Genomic DNA, 11,113 nt, shown 5'->3' with positions numbered 1-11,113 from the left:
ACAAGCTCAGACTCTGCTGAAGCTCTGATGGCCTTGTCCTGCTCGGTCTTTGTCTCTGGCACCTTTGGACTCTAGCGATGGCTCTACCTTGGTATCCTACTCCCTGTACTGGAACCCACCAGCTGCCGCATGTCATACTCGGGGAACTCAGTAGTAGTACCAGTCAACTCAGTCGCTACCTCAGAAGGTATATGTGAACATGCCTGTAGTATGAGAAAATAGATCCAATGGGCATATGGCAGCAATGGTGGCCCTTTTAACCCTCTATAAGAGTGTCCTCCATCTCTAAAACTATCAAGTCTAAAATATCAAACGGTGTCTGAGAAATCAGGTGGTGGACTAACCAAAACTGAATGCGAGTTAAACCCTCGTGGTAGCCACCCCTCGGAAGTAAGGTCCTCCTCATGACGACATCTAGGATATGAGCCATAGGTGTAAGGGCACCCATAGTGCGTCTCGAACCCTCACCAAATGGCTCTTGAAAGCAGGCTCTGACTAGGTCGATGGGTAGCACTACTCTGCCATGAGGACGTCTCAGTGGTTGAGCCTGACCATAGCAGATCTGGTGAATCCTGGTGTCTGACTTTGGAATCCTCATGAACTCTCTGGCCCCGTTGCTATACAACCTACGGTCACATCCTCTGAAAGTGAAGTGAAGTGAATGAACCTGTGATCGAGGTCGATCCACAAGGAGGTGTAGAACTCTCTGACCCAACTAGAAATGTACATGTCGATCCACCCCAAGAGGTCTACCAAGCCAAGTAGGGACGAACCTGCTCTCCTCCAGCCGCCACTATAGCCTCCATGCGACACACTCTCTGGGATCTAAAAGCTACACCACTGTTCATTTATGCATTATAGAAATCCTCCTATAGCACTATGTACAAACCCTTTGAAGCCCTCTCGTCCTGCTGAGGTGGGAACCACTACTCAACCTCCATAAAGTGAAGCTGCTGCACTTGTCGAGCTATGATAGCCCTCAAGTCCAAGTGCTCAACTGGTGGCGGGCCTCATGGTCTAGGGGGTGGCCGAGAACCATGCCTTTGCCTCTCTGGCCTAGGTGTCACCTGAGCACGAGCACGACCTGAGCATCGTAGTGGCTACTCCAGATGCTGCTCTGCCTCCTCCTGGTGCTGCTCAGCATCCTTCTGAGGCTCAATCTCCTCCACATGAGTGCCCTCTGGTGCATCCTCTAGAGATACACGTTGGCCTCCAAGCATGATAGTACCAGGTGGACTACCTTGACTAGCCTCAAACTCCTTCACTGTGGCCCTCTAAGCTAGTGACAATTGACCACCAATACAAACACCACTGCCTCTGCCACCTCTCTCAGCACACTCTGCGGCGGTGGCCACTGCTGTTGCTCTCTTTGCCTCTATGTCACCACGCTTGCGCTTCTTCTTTGTAACCATCTTCTTTGTCCCCTTCCCCTTTTCCTACTCTGTTAGGTGAGGCGAATGCCTCTCATCATCGCCAGGACCACCCCCGATGTTCTTGCAATGAGCCATGACTATCAACTGAGAGAACAACTATCACTAAACAATATCAAGCAATCAAGAGCTCCCCTGACTCAGAGAATCACTGCCACTAACAAGGTCAACTGCAAGAACAACTGCCACTGGCTATGCAATCGCTACCCACTGACACTTGTGAGGTTTGGCCTCCATCCATACCCGCGGGCTTGGCCCAGGGTTCAACTGCCACTGTCAGCTGCTAAGTAACCTCAAACACACTGTCTCGCTACATGGATAGAAATAGACGAAATACATATAAGCATCACATTATATTCTAGAGATGAGCGAGATCCTAATCAGAAGTAAGTAGTGAGGTACGAATAGAATGAACTTGGCTTACTACCTTGGAACGAGAAGAAGCCATGTGAAAAGGTAAGTCACTAACAAACGTAGGGGCACCACAGATCATGGCAACTAGTACAAGATGGGGGCGTTGTAGGTCATGGAAATGTTGGTGCACAGCTGTTGAATGTCAAGGTAGGGAACCAAGGTGAATATGAAGTCGGCAAAGGGATTTGCCTAGGAGCGGCATTGGAGGTTAAGGCTAAGGACGCGAAGTCACCTGAGCCGAGGAGGAAGGCAGTGCTCCGGGGGAGAGGTGAAACCGTGGCGGCGGTGGTGACTGCCCACGGCGCGGCAAGCCTGAGCATGGTCACTACGCGGGCATGACCTGAGCACATGGTGCGGTAGCGATGAGTGGCACGGTGGACTAAGGAGCGTGGTCACGGTGGTGTGTTGGTGGCGGCGCGGCGATGGGAGCATGAGCGTGGCACGTGAGTGAGCGGGCGAGACGTGTCTATGGTGTAGAGGTGAGAGGGTGAGGCCACGAAGGCGGTGGTGGTGCGGTGGCTAGAGAGGCACAATCATGGCGACGGTTAGGGTTAGAGTAGCAGCACGGCGTACAGAAAGAAAGAGATGGGCGTGGTCAAGAGAGAAGAAAGAGAGTGGGTCCCCATGTGTCGGTCGGATTATGAAACAAATCGTGCGAACACAGTTGCGACCGGACACACCGATGGAATTGACCTGATGCTGCTCCCCTGAGTCCGATCGATAACAGATAGGTCCAAAAATGCCTTCACAGAGAACTGACGCATCCGCTGCTCATGACCTGACATGGTGTAGAGTCTCATCGATTCCTATTAACATTCTCGTGATGACCAGTCGAGCCTTCGATCATGATTTAGCATATGACCTTCCTCCTATCTTCGTGACACTTTCTCCCAATCAAGTTCCAATACAAGTAAACACCCAAAAGACCACCAATTGGAACTGATATGAGAGACCTCGCTCAAACCCTCAAGATTTTCAAAATATTTTGCCTTCAACCATAGTTCTTTTTGGGAAAATAGGTAACAAAAAGGTGAGGAGCAACATGTGACCATACAATAGGGATTTCAACCATTAGGAGCTTCAAATGCTCTCTCTATTTGTGGACGAACACAACGGATGCTCAAAAGATAACCGAAAAGAAACGACAAAGCAACACACATGCATATGCAATGCAATGCGAGAAAGGTAAAGCTAGTTGCTTGTCAAGTTTGATCCAAGGTTAAGCTTTTTCACACGCTTTTTGGCTGTTGTCTTAACCATGTAAGACAAGCTGTAAGTGCACTACTAAAAATTAAACATGTTTTATATTACAATGCAATACAAGGGACAACACAAACTCATTTTTAGTGAAGTTACTTAGGTCAAGCATATTGAGCTCATTCCTCAACCGACAAAACGTAGCCTCATCTAGTGGTTTTGTGAAGATATCCGCCAATTGACCCTCGGTCCTTACACCTTCTAGTGATATATCATTTTTAGCAACATGATCTCTAAGAAAGTGATAACGGATATCTATGTGCTTGGTATGAGAGTGTTGAACTGAGTTATTAGCACGTTTTACCACACTCTCATTGTCACACAAAAGAGGTACATTTTCTAGAACTACACCATAGTTTAGAAGGGTTTGCTTCATATAAAGAATTTGTGCACAAGCACCCGTGGCGATGTACTTTGCCTCGACGGTGGATAAGTCCACACTATTTTGCTTCTTAGAGGTCCAAAACACTAGTGATCTACCAAGCAAATGGTACCCTCCGGATGTGCTTTTTCTATCAATTTTGCAACCGGCATAATCGGAATCGGAATAGCCAACTAGTTAGAATCTAGGTCCTTTGAGATACCAAAGGCCAATGCTTGGTGTGTGCTTAAGGTACCTAAGGATTCTTTTAACGGCAACTAAGTGAGCCTCCTTAGGACTAGCTTGAAATTTAGCACACATACACACACTAAATATGATGGGCCTAGATGCGGTCAAATATAACAAGCTACCAATCATAGAATAGTAGAGAGTTTGATCAACTGATTTACCTCCCTCTTCTAGGTCGAGATGTCCATTAGATGGCATTGGTGTCTTGATTGGCTTACATTCATCCACTTCAAACCTCTTGAGAAGATCCTTGGTATACCTTTCTTGAGAGATGAAAATCCCTTTTCTCATTTGCTTGACTTGAAAACCAAGAAAGAATATAAGCTCTCTAATCATAGACATGTCAAACTCCTTCGACATCAATTCACCAAACTCTTTCCAATAGTCTTCATTTGATGAGTCAAATATGATATCATCAACATATACTTGACAAATGAAGATCTCTCCATCAAGCTTCTTGATGAATAGTGTGGTATCAACCTTTCCAATGGTGAAGCCCTTCTTAATAAGGAAATCCCGAAGGCGTTCATACCAAGCTCTTGGGGCTTGCTTTAGCCCATATAGTGTCTTGGACAACCTATAAATATGATTAGGATATCTAGGGTCCTCGAAGCCAGGAGGTTGATCAATATAGATTAGTTCATTTATAAAGCCATTTAAAAATGCACTTTTAACATCTATTTGATATAATTTCATTTCATGACGAGATGCATATGCAAGAAGGATACGAATGGCTTCAAGTCTTGTAACCAGTGCAAAGGTCTCTCCAAAATCCAACCCTTCAACTTGAGAGAACCCCTTTGTAACTAGCCTTGCCTTGTTCCTCACAACGATGCCTTGATTATCTTGCTTGTTGCGGAACACCCACTTTCTTCCAATGACTCTTGCATCTTGTGATCGCTCTTCAAGTGTCCAAACTTCATTGCATGTGAAGTTGTTCAATTCTTCATACATGGCATTTATCCAATCCGGATCTTGAAGAGCTTCTTCTACATTCTTAGGCTCAATGCAAGAAACAAACGAGTGATATTCAATAAATGAAGCAAGTTTTTTAGAGCGAGTCATTACACCCTTTGAAGGACTTCCTATGATGAGATCTTGTGGATGTGCTTAAAGTAGAGGCGAATTTCTTCTATCAATCACTTGAGGAGGAAGTTGTGGAGCATCAACATCTTGAGCTTGTGCCACCATTTGGTCATGAGAGACATGAGTATCTTCATTTTCTATACTCCCATCTTTATCATCATCTTGTGGCACATTTGATGAAGAGGGTGGATCAATCACTTGTATATCATCTTCATCATCTTTGGGCTTGATGTCTTCAACCGGAATATTCTTCATGGCCTCCCTCAATGGTTCATCATCTGCATCATCAAGATTCTCATATGCTCCTTGAGAGCCGTTAGATTCATCAAATTTCACATCATATGTTTCTTCAACCAAGCCGATGGCATGATTAAATACTCGATATGCTTTGGACTTTGATGAGTAGCCAACAAAAAAACCAATATCACGACGTCTTTGGAACTTTCTTAGGTGTTACCATTTTTTGTAGATGTAGCATTTGCAACCAAACACCCAAAAGAATGAGACATCCGACTTCTTCTCATTGAGCAACTCATAAGGGGTCTTGCGATGAAACTTTTAGAGAAATTGGCAGTTGGATGCATAGCATGCGGTGTTGATGGCTTCCGCCCATAGATCTTGAGGTGTATTGTACTCATCAAGCATCATTCTTGTAAGGGTGATTAGTGTCTGATTCTTTCTCTCTACAACACCATTTTGTTGAGGAGTATAGGTTGTGGAGACCTCATGCTTGATTCCAACATCATCACAATATGCTTCAATGTTTGTGTTGTCAAATTCTTTCCCATTATCACTTCTTATCTTCTTGAGCTTCACTTCAAATTCATTTTGTGCTCTCTTGGTAAACTTCTTGAAACATACAGCCACTTCGGTCTTGTCATGAAGGAAGAACACCCAAGTGTATCTAGAGTAGTCATCAATTATCACAAGACAATAGAGGTTGCCTTCCAAACTCTTATAAGTTGTTGGTCCAAATAGATCCATGTGGAGAAGCTCTAGCACTCTTGTTGTTGACATGTAAGCTTTGGTTGGATGAGTGTTTGCAACTTGCTTGCCAGCTTGACATGCTCTACAAAGCTTGTCCTTCTCAAATTTCACATCCTTCAAACCTCTCACCAACTCATTTTTCATTAACTTCTTGAGTGAGCTCATCCCAACATGTGCAAGTCTTCAATGCCAAAGCCACCCAAGTGATGTTTTTGTGAATAAGCATGTCTTCCAGTTTGCATCTTTGGAGGTGAAATCCACTAGATATAGGTTATTGTATCTAAAGCCCTTGAAAATAACTTGATCATCATCTTTCTTTAACACAACCACTTCTTTCTCGGTGAACAAACATTGAAAGCCAATATCACATAATTGACCAACGGATAGCAAGTTGAAGCTCAATGAAGCAACATATAGCATATTTGATATTGAGTGATCATTTGATATTGCAACTTTGCTCAATCCTTGTACTCTTGTAGTTCACCTACACACACAAGAGATCAAGCTTGTTGTTTAGGGACCCAAACTTGATGAGGGCCCTTGAATTTCTCAACTAGTGACTTAGCAATCCAAATTTGTTTAGGCCTATTCTTGTTGGGTGGACCTAAGAACATGACTTTCATATTTACACTAGAATCTTTTCTAAGTATGTAGTGAGCATTAAAGGCAAAGGGTCTAGCATGCTTGGGCAAGGGTTGTGGTGGTGGAGCTTCATATTCATGAGCAAAGTGACCTTCTTGTCCACACTCAAAGTATCTCTTTAGCTTAGGCTTTGACTTGTATTGTTGATGATGTTGAGCCTGAGTTTTCTTCTCTTGATTTGCCAAGAACCCAATACCACTTCTATCCATCTTCATCATGGTGTTCATAAGTAGCTCAATTTAGAGATATTGGCCTCTTGTGAACTTGCTCAAACCGGTCTTGAGATGTTCTTTTTTCCAACTTGAGTTTCTTGTTTTCTTCTCTAAGTTCATCATGATTCTTCTTCATCTTGAGTCTCTTGTTCTCTTCTCTAAGTATCTCATTCTTAAGAGTCATATCATGATCGTTGTCAAGATTCTCTATCACAATTGTGTTAGTGGTTGATAGCTTTTCAAGATCCTTCTTGAGCTTTTCATTTTCATTCTTGAGCTTGACATAATCATCATAGTTGTCGGATTCAACCATTTTCTTGCCTTTGCTACTAGAACCTTGCTCAATGCTGTCAACAATTAAGTCATCACATGATGTGGCTATATCAATTTTAACAACATTGTCAGTAGCATCATCTGGCTCATTGGACAATAACTCATGAGAAAGAATAAGATTGTCATGATTAATCTTGAGATTTGTGTACTCTTCTTTTAGCAAGTTGTAACTAGTGGTGAGCTCATTGTGTATCCCCTCAAGTTTATCATGTTTTTCTCTAAACTCCCTTTTAGAGGTTTTGAGCTACTTGAGTTTGGATGACACAATTTTATTCTCTTCTCTAAGCTCATCATTAGCTTTTTTGGCTATGTCATACTTTGTTAAGAGTGAGTCATTCTCAAGTTCTAGCTTCTTATTTTTAGCTCTTGTCTTTCTAATTAGTTTAGTGTATTGGTTTAACAATTTGACAAGATCATCATAAGAAGGTGATTCAAATTCTTCATCGCTATCACTACCATTCTCATCATCACTAGCACTGTCATCACCACTACTATCATCATCATTTTGTACCTTTCATTCACCCTTGGCCATGAGGCATAGGTGTGTAGAGGATGATGATGGTGGTGTCGGTGGAGATAGTGAAGAACCAATCACAAGAGCGGCCACATTCTCCTTCTCATTTTCACTTTCATCATCGGATGAGCCACTTGATGATTTAATGTCCGTGAGCTAATCACCAACAATATTGGTCTTGCCATTCTTCTTCTTGTGAAATTCTTTCTTCTTGCCATCCTTCTTTTTGTATGGCTTGTTGTTCTTCTTCTCATCATCATCATCACTTGAGTCATCTTTTTTGCCCTTGTACTTTTTCTTGTACTTGTCTTTCATGGGTTTAGGGCATTGATGAGCTAGATGACCAAGATCTGCATAATTGTAGCAATCCATTTCAGAGATGGGCTTCCTGCTACTACTAGTGAAGATTTTTTTCTTCTTGCCATCAAATTTGACACCATTCTTGTTTAGCTTCTTCAGCATCTTGGCGGTTCTTCTCACCATGAGAGCAAGGCTTGTATTATCAATCTCATCATCACTTGAGCTATCATGATCAACTTTTGCTTTGCCCCTCTTCTCTTGGCTAGCCTTGAATGCCAAATCTTTCTTCTTGATGGAAGAAGAGCCATCTTCTGGAGTGATGTGCATGTACATCTCATGTGCATTGATCTTTCCCAATATTTGAGTTGGCGTAGCAATGGAAAGATCACATTGATGAAGCACCGTCACAATATGCCCATACTTGTCAACAAGGAGGACACTCAAGATCTTTCTTACAACATCGGATGGTTGCATTTGAGTGAGTCCAAGCCTATGGACCTCCTCTACAAGAACATTGAAGCGTGAATATATTTCATTAGCATTTTCATTAAGAAGCATTTCAAATGAATTAAGCTTCTTCATCACAAGCTGATAGAGTTCCTCACGCTCACTCTTGGTTCCTTCATGGAGCACACAAATATCCCACCATAGTGAATGGGCGTCTTTGTGGCTCCACACATAGTTAAAGACATCCTTGCAAAGGCCTCTAAAAAGGGTGTTTCTAGCCTTTGCATTTCACTTCTCGTAGTGAACCTCATCACCATAAAGATTGGCGTGATCCTTAGGTTTTGGGAAGCCTTGTGAGACGTCTCTAAGCACTCCACCATCTAAAGCCTCTAGGTATGCCTCCATACGAATTTTCCAATAAGGAAAATTATCTCTCTCAAAGATGGAAGGGGGTCCATCCTCGTGAGACATCTTGATCTAGGCGATTAAGCCTAATTTAAGGAGCACGAGGCTCCGATACCAATTGAAATGATCAAGATGCCTAAGAGAGCGGTGAATTGGGCTAATTCTAAATTTCTTTCAATAATTTAGTCCTACACTTAGTCCATTTCACCCCCTTTTGCCTAGAAGTATTTCTATTGTTCTACCGCACAAGAGCTTTGCACCCTAGGTTTCAATCCTACTCTAGCATGGTAATTCTAAGAATGTAAAGACATAAATTAAAATGCTCAAATGTAAATGCTCAAAGTAAAGAGAAGGAGAGAAACATGGCAATGTTTTTTCAAGGTATCAGAGAGTCGGCACTCCCTACTAGTCCTCGTTGAAGCACCCGCGCTAAGGTGTAGCTCCCCATTGATCCGCGCAAAGATCAAGTGTTCTCTATGGGCTGATTCTTCGACACTCCATCGTAGTGAATCGCCCACGACCACTTACACCATGACTTGGGTCACCCACAATCTCCGCCGAATGATCACCAAGCTTCCAATCACAACCGAGCTGTTTATCGGACGCGGCCTTTGGTGCGTCAGGTCACAACGATCGCAGTGTCCGGTCTTTCGTGTGTGCTGCACGCTCTCTGCTACAACGCGCTATACAGTTGACCAGACGCGGCACCCATGCATCCGGTCCAGCGTCCCGATCAGTATCCAAGTCTCCATTCACCTCAAATTCGACAACTTTTGTGAACGGCATCGACTTCAATTGACATGTGGACTGTTCTTGAGCTACCTAATGCTAAGTTTGACAAGTGTGCACCACACCTAAATCATTAGTCTCACCTAGGTCAAGCTACTAGTCCATACCCCCCTTAATAGTATGGCCAAAGGAAAAACAAAGTCCTAAAACTACTCTAAGTGTCTCTCCAATGCCAAACGACACTTTGAACTAGTCCATCCTTAACCTTATCGTCCACCCTTCGAAAACCGAGACGATTTCCATCAATAGGGGCATGAAAACCATAATTGCTCAATCAATTACCATTACCATGACCTAACTCAAATTGCCTCTACAAAACACACATCAGTCACAGTGATCTTGTGTCGTCATTAATCACCGAAATCCAACTAGGGGCCTAGATGCTTTCACACCGGATATGTCGTCTTCCTCCTCTCCGACGAGAGGGAAGGCTCCACCGGTGGCGAGGTGACCCTAGAATCAGCACCGAGCGATCCCCTACCAAATCTCTCTCTTTCTCCTTTACACTCTGTTGTACCCCCTGATTTTGGGTGCTCTTGAATATAAGGATCATCAGCTGCTGGACGTAGGGCATTGATTGGCCCGAACCAGGATAAACCGTTGCGTCCCCTCTGTGATTCTTGTGTTCTTGAGTCCACCCGAGCCACCGGAGACACGCACTCTGACACCACCTCGAACAACAATGCTTGCCACGGTTCCGACCCCCGCGACAGACGCCATCGATCGGAGTTCCTGTCAGACATCATAAGTTGGGTGAGGGTACTTGCTATTATAAGGAGGCAAATTTTAGCATAGAATAATCATGCGATGGGGGACGATTTGACAGAGATTAAAAGGTGGAGGTTGTGGTCCGCTCGGTTTCGATGGAACCATTTTGATTTGGCATTGATATCCATATCGATTTAGATTTTGAAAGAGATTAAAAGGTGGAGGTTGTGGTCCGCTCGTTTTGGATGGAACCGTTTTTGGCATTGATATCCATATCGATTTAGAGTTGGAATTGGAATTGGAATTTGATTTTGACATTGTTGATATCCATGTCGATTTGGACTTGGAGGACGGGAGGGTGACCGACAACTTCTTTATTTATGCAGTTTTGATTTTGGCATTGATATCCATATCGATTTAGAGTTGGAATTGGAATTTGATTTCAGCATTGATGATATCCATGTCGATTTAGAGTTGAAGAGGGGAGCGTGACAGACAATTTCTTTATTACACGGCTGCGGAAGCAGTTCCCGATTTCCATCATCTTGTAGGTAGTTAGGAAGGCCAGACCCAAAAAATGGATACCAAAATATAGGCTGAAATTTTGTCTCTTTATTATTAGGCATAGATAAATAAATATCTCCTCTACAGTTTGTTTTCACCCCACGCGTAACCAGCCTGGCCACGTCACCTGATTTTTTCCTGTCCATCTGATCTCTCAACGGTATAAATTTATCTCACCCATCGTCCTATAGCTGGTGAGAGGTTCCTCGCCTTCCTCTGCTCGTGCCACGCATCGTCTCCCCTGCATCGGCATTGCCTCCTCCGCCTTTGCTCCTCCAACACCGTCCACTCCGCCTCCGTCTCTTCCTTGGGCCACGCCTAGTCTGTCGCGTCGCCGTTCACTCGTGTGGCAGCGGCAGGGCTCGATAGGACAGGACGCACTGCCCCCGCCGAGGGTGACGGCGGCGGCTCAGTC

The 11,113-nt window shown here is 43.8% G+C and overlaps 1 protein-coding gene across 1 annotated transcript; it reads right to left on the bottom strand.

Moving 5' to 3' along the window:
• Positions 1-1,100: 1,100 nt before the first annotated feature.
• Positions 1,101-7,800, bottom strand: LOC136455134 (uncharacterized). The gene is made up of 3 exons (XM_066455280.1): positions 7,650-7,800; positions 6,853-7,052; positions 1,101-1,274 (listed from the first exon to the last, which is right to left on the bottom strand). Exons 1-3 carry the CDS (start codon positions 7,798-7,800, stop codon positions 1,101-1,103), a joined length of 525 nt encoding a protein of 174 aa, XP_066311377.1.
• Positions 7,801-11,113: the final 3,313 nt, after the last annotated feature.

The sequence above is a fragment of the Miscanthus floridulus genome, chromosome 5, assembly GCF_019320115.1.
Source record: "Miscanthus floridulus cultivar M001 chromosome 5, ASM1932011v1, whole genome shotgun sequence".
In the NCBI taxonomy this organism is placed as follows: Eukaryota; Viridiplantae; Streptophyta; class Magnoliopsida; order Poales; family Poaceae; genus Miscanthus; species Miscanthus floridulus.
This window is presented reverse-complemented; position numbering and strand designations above follow the sequence as displayed.